The 16,749-nt window shown below is 41.0% G+C and overlaps 1 protein-coding gene across 2 annotated transcripts in view; it reads right to left on the bottom strand.

Annotated features, from left to right (window-relative positions):
- Window positions 1–16,749, bottom strand: part of c6h8orf34 (chromosome 6 C8orf34 homolog) — a 446,972-nt gene that overhangs the window by 44,515 nt on the left and 385,708 nt on the right. For both annotated transcript variants that reach the window (XM_051928738.1, XM_051928737.1), the window contains exon 12: window positions 5,797–6,311. In XM_051928738.1, the coding sequence (XP_051784698.1) occupies window positions 5,797–6,311 (515 nt within the window). The remainder of the gene's footprint in view (window positions 1–5,796; window positions 6,312–16,749) is intronic.

The following is a 16,749-nucleotide window of genomic DNA, read 5'->3' as shown; positions in this document are numbered from 1 at the left end:
TAAGTGTTCAGGTGTTGCTGTTGAGGAGTCGAATGGCCTGGTGGTAAAAGCTGTTCTTAAGTCTTGTAGTCCGAGCAGCCAGACTCCTGTATCGTCTGCCAGACGGTAACAAGGAGAACAGCTGGCGTGCTGGATGGCTGTGGTCCTTTATGATGCTGCTTGTCTTACGCAAGCACCGATGGAGGTAAATGTCTTCAATGGCAGGAAGACTCTTGCCCGTGATGTGCTCTGCTGCCTTCACTACTCTCTGTAGTGATTTCCGGCTGCTGGCAGAGCAGCTCCCATACCAGACGGTAATGCAGCCCGTCAGCAGACTCTCGACCACACTCCTGTAAAAGTTTGAGGTGATGTTGGCATTCATGCCAAACTTCCTCAGCCTCCTCAGGAAGTAGAGCCGCTGGCGAGCTTTCTTGACCACAGTGTCTATGTGAAGGGTCCACGAGAGATCCTTGGCGATGTTTACTCCGAGGAACTTGAAGCTGTTAACCCTTTCAACTTCTATGCCGCTGATGTAGATGGCCTGGTGTTCTCTGCCTTGTTGCTTTCGATAGTCCACAATCATCTCCTTGGTTTTGCTGACGTTAAGAGACAAGTTGTTATCTAGGCACCAATTACTCAATGCCAGCACCTCCTCTCTGTAGGCCGTCTCATCGTTGTCAATGATAAGGCCTATGATGGTTGTGTCGTCTGCAAACTTGATGATGGTGTTTGTGCCGTGTTTTGCAACACAGTCATGGGTGAACAAGGAATACAAGAGGGGGCTAAGCACACAGCCCTGCGGCGCTCCTGTGTTTAAAATGAGTGATGAGGATGTGTGTTTGCCGACTCTCACCACCTGGGGCCTGTTTGTGAGGAAAGAGAAAATCCATCTGAAGATGGTCGTCCCCAACCCAAGGTCGTCAAGCTTCAAGACGAGTTTTGAGGGGATGATAGTGTTGAATGCCGAGCTGTAATCTATGAACAGCATTCTTACATATGTATTTCCTCTTTCCAGGTGGGTGAGGGCAGTGTTTATTGTTAGCGCAACGGCATACTCTGTCGATCTGTTTGCTCTGTAAGCAAATTGGAGAGGATCCAGCGTGTCAGGGAGGGAGGAGCAGATGTAACCTTTGACTAGTCGCTCGAAACACTTCATAATGACCGATGTCAGTGCAACTGGGCGATAGTCATTCAGACAGGATTCTTTGGGACAGGAATGATGGTGGATGCCTTGAAGGAAGTGGGGACCACTGACTGCCTCAGGGAGAGATTGAAAATGTTGGTGAACACACCTGCTAGCTGGTCAGCACACGCCCTGAGATGCCATCTGGTCCCGGAGCTTTGCGAGGATTGACCTTTTTGAAGGACCTTCTCACATCAGACATTTCAAGGATCAGAGTGACAGGCTCACTGCCCCCTTGAGGATATAGCACCTGTTCTTTGTTGGCTGCATCAAAACGAGCATAGAAAGTGTTGAGCTTGTCTGCAAGACATGCAGTGGGCTGAACACTGACTGTGTTTTTCTTTCTATAGTCAGTGATGCAGCACAGTCCATTCCACAGGCGCTTGGTGTCAGAGCTGTGGTAGCTTGACTCCACTTTGTCCCTGTAGTCCCATTTGGCCTTCTTGATGGACCTCCAGAGGTCGTATCTGGCTGCTTTGTATGCATCAGAGTCCCCTGAGCCAAAGGCAGAGGTCCGCACTTTGAGCTTAGCCCGGATCTCCCTATTTACCCAGGGTTTCTGGTTAGGATATATGGAGGCCGCCATTGTAACCGATTCACACCTTACAATGCTACAAAGTTAATCCGTGGTAAATCCGCAAAAAATCGACTCGTATTTAAAGTATTATTTTTAATTCGATAATCTGATAAAACTTGAAATTGTATAAATATGAGTCACAAACCCAACGTAAATCACTTCAGTATCTGAATCTATAGCGAGCACATCATATATGCTTTAAAAAATTTTACTCCATGAGTAATAAACGCAAACACGCTTCATATGATGTTCAGCAAAAGCTGGATGTCATCGAAAGAATACGAAACGGCAAAACTCGCATTAAAGTAAGCAGAGAGTTAGGGGTACCTGAGTCAACACTACGCGGATGGATCAAAGATGAAAACAAATTAAGAACATTTCTTGATCAGCTTGATGAAGGTGGTTTAAGAAGCAAGACAGCCAGAACAGCAAAAGATCCAGAATTAGACAAATCAACTTTTAATGCATTTTGTGAGGCTAGAAACAATGGTATCCCTATTTCATTATTTATTGTAATTTATGCATTATCAAAAAATATTTAAGCTGCGGACCACCTAAGCCGTGGTTAAGCAGTTTGGACCCCAATCACCGCAGCTTAATGGCCCTACACTGTATAGGGAGAGAATTGTAATCGTCCAAAAATGTGATTTCGAGATTGTGATGAATCTCAACATTTTAGACCTCCCCGAGTCTGAAAATACCATTTTTGGAATTATGTCTGTGTGTGTGTGTGTGTATGTGCTCATGTGTGTGTGTGTATGTAAACACAATAACTTGAGTACGCTATCACTTACATCAACCAAATTTTGCATACAAGTATTAGTTACAAAACACAGATTTATATCAACTTTTGGGCTATTTCTGCTAACCACAAGTGGTACTTTTTTTATTCATGAAGCTGCAACAGTCTGATTTATTCAACTTTACTTTTACAATAATTGTTCAATACATTATTAATTTGATTTGATTTGTTGATGGTGGTCCTTTAATGTACATAATATAAAAATATAATCATTGTCTTGTGGTTTACTACAGCTGCATTCACTGGCTTTGGCTCCAGTCCCCTTTCCCAGAATTGCTTGTTTAGAACTGTCAGATGCCCTTATGTAATACGGCTGCTTCCTCAGCACTTGTGCTGTGGCATTAGCTCTTATACTTTCATGGTTCACTCTTTTTGTCTGGTTTGTGACCATTGACACTATAAATGTTCTGATTTTGACTTTTGCCTTTATTATTATGATATTGCATTTTGTTTTGTGGATTTCTGGCCTTTTTCATTAATTTTCTTTTGGTCCTCTCTCGTTTTTTTTTATTTTGAGTTTATGGATTTTGATTTTTTTAAATTGTGAATTCTATATTTTGTATTGTATGGAATTCCTTATTTAAATTAATAAATTAATTAAAATATTTAAAGTTTTGTGTTGGGAATGGTGTTTTTGGTGGTCTTGGCCATTCTCATTCCAGAGTGACTCCGACCAGTTGATCAAGTAAATTAATAATGCTTCTTAGTAAACAGAGTCTCTTCCCAATGTACCCTCTGTACTTTCTTTATGATTGTTTCTAAATTATCAATACCCTTAATGACTACTGCAATAATTGAAGCAGCCATATTTCCAGAATTCCACCCATAAATATTTTCCCAAGCACTATCACATAAGAAAAGCATTGATATTAATCACCTGACTAAACTTTTTCCGTTGCTCATTTAGAACACCATTTTCATGGACTTCCAATATGTGGCTATTTGGTTACTGTATCCACAACTATAATATCTCAGCTCAGAGTTGTTGATTGATATATTGGTTAATAAATTCTGCAAGATCAGCAAAGACAAAACTTACATGGAAAACACAAATGGTAATATTTGATACTTCCTATGAGATGCAATATGGCATCTACCGTGTTTCCCCGAAAATAAGACCTACTCCAAAAATAAGCCCTAGCATGATTTTCAGGCTGCTCTGTAATATAAGTCCTACCTCAAAAATAAGCCTTAGTCAAGATCGTCAGCTGAAACGTAAGGCGCTCAAGGCCAGGTTTATACTTAACGCGATGTGACGCGTGTGCCCGAAACATCCATTAAATTCCGAGGACACCTTGCCACAGTATCTCTGAAAAGGATGTTTAATGATTACATCCATCAATCCAGGTATGTGCCCATTCCAGCAAGCATTGGGCGCAAGACAGAAACAAAATCCCTGGATGGGGTATCAGCTCATCACAAGGTGAACACAAGCATACACATACACTATCGTCATTGTAGCGTCACCAAATCTCCAAACCTTCATGTCTTTGGATGGAAAACTGAGCACACTGTGGACACCCACCAGGAAAACATGCAAACTCCAGGCAGGGAACACCAGTGACGTGACTCCCTGCGAGACAGCAGCGCTACCATTCTGCCGCCGTGTCACCCCCATGTGTGTAATTATTAACAGTATTCATTATTTAAACAAAGTTAACAATTTATCTGTAAAATGTAGCATACATATTTTAATGCATTTCATCATGAAAGTGATATCAAGTTGTGGAGCGAGTCCCAGACACAGACAGGTAGACATGGTAAATTCACCATGACATGTTTATTTATAGTTTATCTACAAATGTCAATAAGTGCACACACAACAAACTCCAAGACTCCCCCAAAGTCCAGGCCTCTCGCACTCTCTGCCTTTCTTCTCTTCAGGCCGTCTCCACCAAGCTCAATCCTTCTCCTCACCCAACTCCAGCCCAGAATGAATGGAGGCGGCCCCTTTTATTATCCCCCAGATGTGCTCTAGCAATCTTCCACCGACACGACCCAGTGTGGCGGAAGTGCCGGCTGTATCCCCGGAAGCACTCCGGGTGTCCCTGCTTCTCTTCCCCCCAGCACTTCCTGGTGTGGTGGAAGTGCTGAGGTCCAGGGCTCTCCAGGCATTGGGGAGCCTCCTGGCGGCGACCACAGGCCTCTACAGGGTTGGGCTTCACAGCCCTGTACCCGTGGTCCCCAACACAATCAGGGTGGACGCCCCCTCATGGTCTGGAGGAGGCGTGAGCCCTCCTCCGGTCCTCTTGGGCGTCCCGGCTGGGTACCACCCCCAGCCGCATGCCACAAAGTATAAATATAAGAATTCTAAATGTGCAGAGAGCTGGAATATTATAAATTAAATCTGTTCTGTGTGGCGATCTATTGCTGCTTGCCGCTGCTGTCAGGTCAGGAGGAAGCCCCAGAAGCGCCTAATTGATTAACAACTGGGTCGGTTTTAAGATGACGTTTATGATGGTGTACTTTAACCTCGTAGTTTACTTTATCATTAAAGTGGACATTTCAAGTTTAAAGCCAAAATTTCCACTTTAATCACAAAATAGACATTTTCATTATGTCTTTATTTTTTTTTCTCTTTGGCTCAAAAAACGCTGCCGTACATTCTGATAGTATTGTGAAGATGCAAAAAAAAAACAAAACAGCACAGAAAATGGTATGTGAGACTTTTAAAATGTATTGTGTCATCACTTTGGGGAATATGCGACACTTGAATATAAAAGCAACATAAATACGTTTGTATATCGGCACTTTGCTTCACCACATCGCACCATTCATCAAACATCGAAGCAGCCACATCGATCCCATAGGATCCTCAAAGCGGCTGGAGTAGCAAGAAATTCAGGTTGGAATTCAAGGTTTGAATGTGGAGAGTTATGACGATATTCCAGAAGATGACATGATTGTATTTGGATAAATGTAAATTGATGCACATGAATAAATATAAGATATCCCCTGAAAATAAGCCCTAGTGCATCTTTTGGAGCAAAAATTAATATAAGACCTGGTCTTATTTTGGGGGAAACACGGTATATGTTAAATGAATGCTTGCTAATAAACCTATTTAACAATGGGAAAACATAAAACATTATTTTAGAAAGAACTGTGAAACTGTACAGTTCATAATAAATAAATAAATGGAGAAAGCCATTTCATTTTCTTACAATTCAATACATACCTACAACATGCTTTAGCACAATTGTATTATGAAATGTACTTCTTTGGGTTAACAAATTGCAATAACATATGACTTACCTCTGTCAAAGTGTTTCTTGGAATGGCAGAATCAGTGATGTTTTCTAAAGTTATCTGCCCAGCTGTGATTCCAGTTGGTGTAAGCAATGGTCTCCCAACTTGGCTCGAAGGAGTGATTGGCCTACTTCTTTGATTGCCAATGGTTTCTTCCTTGTTGACTTGATTGGATGTCACAAGAGATCGTGGTAGCAAACTGTTTGGAGTAACAGGCCTACTTGTTGGAGCAGATGGCGTTCTTGGTCTGCTGGACTGGGTACTTGGAGTCTGAGGTCTACTGTTATGGTTACTTGGTGTTTGTGGTCTGCTATTGCCTAAAGAAGTTGGTTTGTTTCCTTGGAGCTGGAGCAGAGAACTTTTACAAGCAAGGCTTCCTGGTGTCTGAGGTTTAGAGTTCAGATCTGGCAATGTCTGAAGGCTACCATGAAGGTTTGGTGCTAAGAGTAATGTGCCATGAGGACTGTTTGGACTTCGATTCAGAACAGCTTCAGCCTTTTTGTGCATTTCTTTTTCAACTTCTGTAAAGAGAGAAAATGAAGGTAAGTCATTAGTAATCACCAGAATTTACTTTTAAAACAGAGCACTTTCAAAAACTAGCCAGAGCCATACAAACTTTTACATAATATTATTTACTTATCACAGCGCACCAACACACACACACAAATATGTATATGTACACACAGTTGCAATATACAGTAAAAAATACATTTTTGCATAAAATATTTAGCATTTAACATTCAATAAACAAGATGTAAGAAAAATATGGACCAATCACAATTTTTTACAGATTCAGGCAGCTAACATTAAGTATAAAGGGTAAAAATTAATGATAAGTGAGGTGCTTTATTAACTTGTTTTCTTAACTTTTAAGAAATATCATTATGTCTGTGTTGCATTTGGTGGCGTTTTGACAGATGGGCAGTGTGTATAATTTTCTGGCTATAAAGGTTCACTACAACTGATGGTCAGTCAGTCAGTTGTTGTCCAACCCGCTATATCCTAACACAGGGTCATGGGGGTCTGCTGGAGCCAATCCCAGCCAGCACAGGGCGCAAGGCAGGAACAAACCCCGGGGCAGTGTGCCAGCCCACCGCAGACAACTGATGGTCTACACCATCATTTGCATGTGGTTGTATATTGTTATAGCACAAGCATAACCTGTCTATATCAATACAGCAGCTATTCTATCTATCTATCTATCTATCTATCTATCTATTTGGGTGCCTCTAAACCAGTGTTTCCCAAACGCAGTCCTGTGGCCCCCTTATGGCTGCAGGTTTTTGTTCCAAACAGCTTCTGTTTTTAATTGAACTCCTGGGCTAATTAAGTGATGTGTTATTTCCCAAGTTCTGTGTTTTGGGAACAATATAGAAATTAGAAAACTAAGTTTGTTAAAAATATATATATATATTAAAATGTACCAAGCAGTTATATGGGAATAATGTATTTTTTTCTTTTTAACAATATTTTCATCTTGATTTTCATCCTACTTTTCTAGGTGTTCTAATTGTTTAATTAATCCATTATTTACTACTCAGTGGGTCTGATGGTAAAGTAGTTGCAGCCTTTGATTATTTCATGTCGTTAGCCTGGGTGTCTGCTCTGCACATTTTTAATTGTCATTAATAAGATACAACGAAGGGGAAAAACTGCACAGAGAAAGGGCAAAATATAATGAAATCAACAAAAAAGAGTTAAGCATTTAAATCTCTAGCAAAAGCAGAAATATTTCTAAATGTCTTATAAATGTAAATGCTGCTGTGCTTTTCTGAATGTAGAATAAAAGAAAAATAATACCAGCTAATTAAATGAGATCAGTGCTATCAGGTTTTAATATTTTTCAGCTTTTTGTTATTGTAGTTTTTTATATTTATTAGTATTTTATATTCTTCTCATCACTTTTTTCTTAATGTCACTTCTTGTGAGGGATGCTTTGCTACTTGACTGCTGTGGAATATGCAACAGTTGGTGATGTGAACCGTGCCATCTTATTTAAGGATGAGGGGGTTATTGCTGCTTCTTGTTTGAATTTAAATAACAATAAAGGAAAAATGTATTAGAAAAACAGATAAATAAATAAATAATTGGTTTACTTTGCTTTGGCCTGCTCCTAACCTGATCACGTGACCAATATTTTATTTAAAATTTCTAGCAATTACTTCATGATTTAAAACTTGTGACACTCAGCTTTCCATCAGCATTTACTTGTGTATATAACAAGACATTTTCACTGATCACAAGTTTTATCTTTAAGTGTGCTTCTGGTTACTTCATGGATGTCCTGACAGGATACAGGCAGAGAGGATACAAGCTACCAGCTGTGTTGTTGTACATGGAACCAAAAACCTGTGTCCTCAAGTACATGTGAATAATGAAGATAATGTTAATTAATGTGAAATGTAGGATGATTGGGTAGAATGACCCTACACTCTTCGAAAGATGCCAAGGATCTTTAATGAACACAGAGAATCGGGACCTCTGTTTTATGTCTCATCTAAAGGACATCACAATTTTTGCCTGAGGGGAGCAACTGTCATCCTTTTCTTCAGATCACTACATTGGCTCCCCAGAGTGACACCCTTGGCATGGAAAATGGTCATATTTGGTAAGTTTTAAAGCTTTTCGTCCATGAGTGCCAGAGTGGGGAAGATATATGGTTTTTTAATTAATAGAAAGTGCTTAACTTAAGAATGCAATTTTGCATGGTAAATTCATACTTGTGTGAAAAAAATAACTTCAAAAATACCAAATTCATCCTTTACATTTAAATCTCTGATGCTTGCCTACAAAGTAGTCAATGGGTCAACACTCATGCTCTTTCTTGACGACTCAGGTCTGCTGGTGATGCGACTTCTGCGTGGTTTCAAATCTTAATCCAGAATCTTTTTATATGCAGCTCCAAGCTATTGGAACTCGATGCTCACCTCCATTCGAACTTCTCCCGCAATGTGTTTAAAAAGCATATGAAGACTCTTGTTTGGAGGGTTTCAGTTTCTTTCTAATTAATATTGGCTTTGTTAGATCTTTTTTAAACAAGAAAGTATAAATGTGTTGAACTTTGTTCTGACCTCTTCATTTGAGATGATCAATTTTGTTCCCTTTTCCTGTAACACTTGTTCCCAGCATTTCCCCCAGACTGATGTTTACTTGTTTATGTTGACCTCTTTTCTAACTCACTTTGCATAAATGTGTCTGCTACGCAGATAGGTTTTTGTATATTTATAAAAAAAAAAGGTCTTTATTTTTGGTTAGTGAATTTAGTTATGTTAATTTTACCTCCTGAACTTTACCTAGTCTTTTGACCTCAGACTTTTCTCTGGTGTTTTGTTTTTTGGTGTTAGAATCTTGGCCCTCAACTACGCAGATCCTCTGCTCAGTTTTCTTGACTATGAATTTGTCCGATCTCTTAAACTTTTCATCTCCTGCTCCTTTTCTTTTTAATCCTTTTAGTGTGAATTTTGTCTTTCACAGAGTGCTCACTACACAAAGGGTGCTCCTCTCACCTACTTGAACATACAAAAGGAGCAGTAGGCCCATCTTCAAAAATTAGTTCTGGCCGCTCTATATGGAAAAATATATAACTACTTACATGAAAATGAAAAAAGAATAGAATTCCGTTCAGAATGTATCAGTAATGCAAATAAGCCACCTGCTTCTCATACTCAAACAGCTGTTTTAGAAGCTGTTTTTTGTGTTTTGTTTTTCAGATGTTTTGCTACAGGTCATGTAACTGGAGATTTAAAAATATGACTATCAAATAGAGATAGTAATACTCTTGCAGAACAACAGCTGCAGTGTTATCTGGGTAATGTAAAGTCATAAAGATGATTAATAGTTCGGTATTACTGCAAAAATAGTGAGGCTGCTAGCTGTTAGGCCTTCCTGCAGAACAGTTGCCTATTAAATGTGACATTACACAAATCCTTTTTAGTAACTAAATGACCGTATATTGGTCTTTATTTTTAGATCCAAGGTTGAGTTGAGTATGTGTGGTGTTCAACTGGTGCTCTACTTTCTTCATGTAGCCCAAAGTCTGGTGCAAGGTAATGCTTATAAACAGATTCTAAACTTTTGTGTACAAAGCCATGTCTGCTAAAGTGAGACCACACTAATTTCTGCTACCAATCTTGCAGTGCATGTAAAATTGATATTTATGCAGAAAACAAAGTTATTCAGTATTCCTGTTAGGCTGCCTGAGGTGAGACCTTCACATATGACAATGGATTCCAAGGATACCAATATACAGAACTGTTGCCAATAATTTAATCATTAATTAAAGCCCCATTTATGTGAAAAACACAGCAACATCAATCTATGAAGAATAATTTAGAAATTAGGCTGTCGATCATTTTTCTCCTCTTGATTATCCATTTCTCTGTGGTAAAAAGTTTGGGGTATATTTCATTGTGTCACCTCATTTATTGATTTTAATGGTTTTAGCACAACCCGCTTTAATTCACGATGGTGCGAAGTGTGCACATGAAGGCATGCACTGGTTTAATTGTTTAATTGATAGTTACCATGGAATTGCACACAACAATCAGCGGGCGCTGGCCATGGTTCAAATTAAATAAAAGAGAGCAGGGTAGTGCAGGGAGAGGAGTTGTCTTTGTAGCAAGAAGAAAGTTTTGTTTGAAAGGAGAGAGCGATCATTTGATCAAATGATGGGAAGGACAGAATAAGCCGTGCTGACAACCAACACAGAACAGGACTTAGGGGTGTGTAGAGGGTCCAGGCTCTGTCACTGAGCAGTGGAGCAGATGGGACAGGGAGAGAGGAAGGGCAGGATTCTCAAAACACAGCGGCATCCGTTGAAGCGCAAGGCGCCCTGGGAGCTGCGGATAACTGGTGGTGGTGGTGGCACTTTGGGTCTGTGTGGTGGATCGAGATGCAACGGGCTCATTGTTGAGTATCCCATTGTCCTAACGAGGACACAGAGAAAGAAAGAAGAGAAGCCACAAAAAGTTTTTACTTTTCCACCTTTTGGGATTTTAACGTTCTGTATTGGCCTTACACAATTATTTATTTGCACCGGAAGGACATAATTTGTTTTTGTTATGAACCGTGCATTTTGAGCATTTTTTTTCCTCTCTTAAATAATGCTTAGAACAATATATTACACTGGAATTTGTGCTACCTTCTCTTTACCACCTTCTGTGTGAGTTCTTCACAGTTACACAGTATGTTTCCTGAATGTAGCGATTAATTTTTTATGGTGCCGCAACGTTATTTTGTTTTACAATCGGGTGCCACCAGGTTATTATTCTTATTAACAGCACATGGTTCCTGGTTGCCAAGAACGTTGTGCATCATGACACCACACCTTGTGTCATCAGAGGAACTGTTTAAATCTGGTGCAAACATTCATCCAGTACCTGTGATTGGGATAACAACTCTATCAAATGAAATGTGTATTCTGTCTCTACTTTCTGATTTCCGATTCTACTGTTACTGACTCTGACTTTGATTTCTGGTTTACAATTAAGACTTTGGTGTTTCGGGTTTGGTCTTTTCAGCTTTCAATCATTTCTGATTTGACAGACATTTCGTCTCCTGGTCCTCTTCCTGCCTTCAGGCATATAAGGCATGGATTTGATGGAATTAATTTATGAAACTATTTGCTTTGACTATGTATTGTTTTGCACATTCTTTGCACTTTATTTCTTTATTTAAAATAAAAACTGATGTTCTTTTAACTCACAAGTCTTGTCTCTCTGCTCACTTGCCCTGGTCCATCCTCAATTCATTACTATCGATGTCCCTGATAAAGGAAGATACCGATGGCTGCTGGGTCATCACATTCTCACACAACAGATTTAGACCACAAAGATGTACTGTAAATACCAAAAATAGTTTGAATAACAACCGCCCAAAAGAAATGGAATTCACTTCCCTATTGTGGCGTTATTTTTCATTTTAACCATCTGTAAGAGCAGAAAATCAGATGCAGCTTTCTGTCTTTGAGTATGAGACTAGGCACTAGAAGTCTAGCATTGGCATATAAAAATATTTTAGCAGTCAGAGGCCAATCAGTCTGTATTATTGTACACTATTCAAAATTAAAACAAGTTGCAGGCCTTGTTCTACTCTTTCTCCTTAATCAAATCCAATTGCATTACTTACTAGTTTTCCTAGGAAACTATAATAGGGCACAATTGTGTATACTACTTGATGTGTCACAGGAAGCCTTCTGCTACTTTTGTTTTTAAGTCACTACAGTGACAGGTGTGGGCAGCATGCGTAACTCAGCAAATCTTTCATAACTCCGACACACTGCCAAACCATTCATCTGTTCAGTGATGCAACTGTGCAGATGCCTGCTACACTGACGCACATATTCTCTGTACCTCTGAAATTACTTCTGCAACCATCAGTCAGTCTGTCAGATATAGCTCCATGACTGTGGCCTTATACGTAACAGGAAGATGCCTCACACTCCTGTGTCAGCTTGATGATCTACAGATTCCAGTCTGTGGATATCTGGCTGCTTGCCAAGTACAGTACCTTGAATATCATGGCAGCCCACTGTACTGAACAGTAGTTGCCAAGTCCTCGTGCTCACTTGTGCTAACAGCTGCTGAAGTCTTTCTTGATGGTCGTGCCCTCCCCTGAACTGTGCACTTTCATTTTGCTTTGTACAACAATATCAATTCCATATCCTACATTTTTATTTTTAGAATCTTGCCCCCAATGTTCTGACTCCTTTTATTTCCATATAACAATCTTATGATTTTATAACATTAAAGAATATGAGAAGCTTGGTCTTTACTAGTACAGAACTACTAACCTGAGAATGGGAAGCTAGCAGTCATGCCAAGATTATTTAAATTGTTGCCAACTTCAGTTAAGTTCAACACTGGAGGCATCTGAGAATTCAAATGTTATGAACTCAATGGAACAAAATAATTTTGGGAAAACTGTGTAAGATATACACAGTGAGGATACAACTACTCCAGCTGCTCTCACCTCTGCCTTTTCCTTCTCTCACTCTCCTCGCACTTCAGGCAGAGGTGGGGGTACAGGTTTGCTTTTATCTCATCAGTGGCGTTTTTCACCTAATCTTCACCATCGCAACTTTTCCTCCTTTGAATTCCACTCTGTTACTATCACACATCCAACAAAACTCCACATTGTTGTTCTTTATCGATGAGCTTGATTTCCTCTGAGCTCCTTCCCAGATGATGAGTCTCCTCTCTTGCTCCTCGGTGATTTCAACCTTCCAAGAGACGGAATACACAGCAGTGGACTTGTGATGCTTCTGTCGTCCTTTGGTCTATCTCTTGGTGACTCTCCTCCAACCCACAAAGCTGGCAACACTCTTGACCTGGTATCATTCAGATCACTTCCTATGTTCAATATATTGTCTACTCCTCTACATGTCTCTGACCACCATCTTCTGTCCTTCAGATTTCCTCTTCTGACTTGCTCTTCTCTACCACCTTCTACCCCCATGACTACCCGCAGAAATCTCAATTCTCTTTCTCTATCTTCTCTCTCCTCAGCTATCCTATCATCCTTATCTCCCCCTAACTGTGCTGAACCATGCACAGCAACTGTGGAGTCTGCTGCCAACAGTCTTCTCTCCTCTCTCCACAACTCCTTTAATCAACTCTGCCCTCTGTCTTCCAGGCCAAAACGTACTTCTCCGACCCCATGGCTGTCGGAGACACTACGAAACAACCGCAGACAACTAAGAGCAGCAGAAAGAAGATGGAGGAAAACGCATCATAACAATGACCTCCTTTCTTTTCAATCTCTCTTATCAAAGTTTGCTACTGACCTAACTTCTGCCAAATCTTCCTTCTACAGAACCAAGTTTGATAAATCCTTATCTAACCCTCGCAAACTTTTTGCCACTTTTTCTTCACTGCTTAAATCACCATCTCCTTCTGTCTCCCCAGCTCTCTCACCAGAGGACTTTGCTACATTCTTTGAGGATAAGGTTGCTACTATCTGTAGTTCTTTCCCTCAGACTGACATGTTGCCCACCCACTCTCAACCGACCTGTGCGACCCAGCTTCATCACTTCACTCCACTTTCTCACGAGGAAGTGTCTCAGATCCTGACGGCCAGCAACCCCACAACATGTTCACTCGACCCTATCCCCTCAGGTACATTTCAGCTCATCTCTCAGGATCTTCTCCCACACATCACACACATAGTTAATGGCTCCCTATCGACTGGCCATGTTCCCACTGCCTTTAAGTCTGCTGCTGTCACACCAATTCTTAAGAAACCTACTCTGGACTGCTCAGATATTAACCACTACAGACCAGTATCCCTGCTCTCTTTTCTTTCTAAAGTACTGGAACGAGCAGTGTATAACCAACTTAACTTGTTTTTATCTAATAATGCCCTTCTTGACCCTCACCAGTCTGGGTTCAAAGCAGCTCATTCTACCGAGACTGCACTTCTTGCTGTCTCTGAAACCCTCCACACAGCCAGATCTACCAACCTGTCCTCAGTCCTCATACTTCTGGACCTATCTGCAGCCTTTGACACGGTCAACCATCAGATACTTCTGGAAACTCTCACTAGTCTTGGGATCTCAAGCATTGTCTGGCAATGGTTTGCTTCTTACCTTGCTAACCAGACATTCCAGGTTGCCTGGCAAGGCTCCCAGTCAGCTCCACGAAGACTGACCACTGGTGTTCCTCAGGGCTCTGTCCTAGGACCCCTTCTCTTCTCCTTATACACAGGTTCTCTTGGGAAGGTAATAGCTGGACATGGATTCTCTTACCACTGCTATGCGGATGACAGTCAACTCATTCTCTCCTTTCCACCCGATGACCAGCAGGTCTCAACCCGCATCTCAAACTGCCTTGCTGATATCTCCTCGTGGATGACTTCCCACCACCTCAAGTTGAATCCCAGCAAGACTGAACTCTTGTATATCAGAGGCAACTCCTCTCCGAATCTTGACCTTGCAATCTCTCTTGACAACTCGGTTATCGTCCCCTCAAAAACGGCAAGAAGTCTTGGTGTCACTCTAGACGAAGAATTGTCTTTCTCTCCACACATCAGCAACCTCTCCAGGTCCTGCAGATATCTCCTTTACAACATTAGGAGAATCCGCCCCTTTCTCACTACAGAGGCTACTCAGCTTCTCGTCCAGACCTTGGTCATCTCTAAGCTGGACTACTGCAACTCTCTGCTGTCTGGACTTTCACTAAAGGCAACACGACCACTTCAACTGATCCAGAATGCAGCTGCAAGACTCGTTTTTGATATTCCCAAATTCTCGCACACTACACCTCTGCTGCGGAACCTGCACTGGCTCCCTGTGGCTGCCCGCATCAGGTTCAAAACCCTAACACTTGCCTTTAAGGCCAAAACTGGAGCTGCACCACCTTACATATCAGCACTGGTCAAGCAGCGTGTCACTTCTCGCTGTCTCAGAACATCAAGCACTGCACGTCTCGAACCACCCTTACTTAAAAGAAGAGGACGACATGCATCAAGACTCTTTGCAGTGTTGGCTCCTCAGTGGTGGAACGAACTTCCTCTTGCTGTACGAACAGCGGAGACCCTCACTGTCTTCAAACGTCGCCTGAAGACACACTTCTTTCAACAGCACTTGGACTAAAGTCCCCATACTTTTTTTCTACCCTTTTTTTTTAAAAAAAAAAAAAAAAAAAAAAAAAGTTTGTACTAACTTACTATTTTCTTCTAGCAGGGTTTTGTATACAACTTGGTCAGCGGTAACTTGTTTAATGACAGTAGATTTAATCCTAGCCTTAAAGACTGAAGAACAGTCGTAGACTACTAAGCACTGTTGTAAGTCGCTCTGGATAAGAGCGTCTGCTAAATGATGTAAATGTAAAATGTAAATGTAAAGATGCTACGTTTGTTTTTGTCGCTGCTCCTGAGGGGATCTGTGAATTTTAAGCATGTTATTATGTATGTAGACCTCAGGGTCTTCTAGGGCAAAGCCATATCACGTTGTCTCTGCCTCTTGGGACTTCACCCATAGAATACAGTAATTCCTCGCTACTTCGTGGTTCACTTTTCGCGGATTCACGACTTCGCGGGTTTTTAAATACAAGTGATTGCCCGCCTATCTCGGAAGTTATGTTCCAGACCCATCAGCAACAGGAGAAAATCCGCGATATAGAAAGACCATATAAATAAACATTTTTTTAGTTTAAGCCTTAAAATACCCATCCCACATGCTTTAAACACATGTAAACTTATAAAACACACTTTGTTAACACATATGATATGTGGATGTCGGGCTAAGGATATGAGTAACATCTCACTATTATAAAACATTTTAACTTCACGCAAGACAAGACAGTGAGACAGGAAAATTGGTGATGTACAGGCTTTTAAATTATTGACAGGCAGAGCGACAACCAGCACAAAGTCCACTTCTCCTTAGCGTTCATTCAGCTCCCCACCCCCTTGACAATGCGAAGTGGCAGGAGCGTACTGCGCTTCCGGGGAGGGGGGGTTTGAGCGAAGGTGCGTTCAGCTCTCACACACCCACACACACACACACACACACACACACACACACTCCTCGCGCAGAGCGACAAGCAGGCATTTTGGCAGAAGCAGCACAAAATCCATTTCTGCTCAGCGTGAGTTCAGCTGCCCCCCTTCACAAAACGAGTGCAGACACATTGACGTCTGATTGTTGCGTGCAGTGTGCAGTGTTGGTCTGAGGTGTTTAAGAATGTAGAACGTGTTTAAGAGCATAGGAAGTGTTTATAAGAGCGTGTGAAAGGTTAACAAGAGAGTGAGAAAGGTTTATAAGAGTGTGGGAAGGGTTTATAAAGCCTTAAAATATGTATAAATAATAAACTAAATATAGGTCGCTACTTCGCGGATTTTCACCTATCGCGGGGGGCTCTGGAACGTAACCCCCGCGATAGGTGAGGGATTACTGTATATGGAATGGCCTCACATTTAAGGAGACAGTATTTAAGTACAAACATAATAGAAAATACATTA

This window comes from Erpetoichthys calabaricus, chromosome 6 (assembly GCF_900747795.2).
Source record: "Erpetoichthys calabaricus chromosome 6, fErpCal1.3, whole genome shotgun sequence".
Lineage (NCBI taxonomy): Eukaryota > Metazoa > Chordata > Cladistia > Polypteriformes > Polypteridae > Erpetoichthys > Erpetoichthys calabaricus.
The sequence above is the reverse complement of the archived record's forward strand: the minus strand, read 5'-3'. Positions and strand labels throughout refer to the sequence as shown.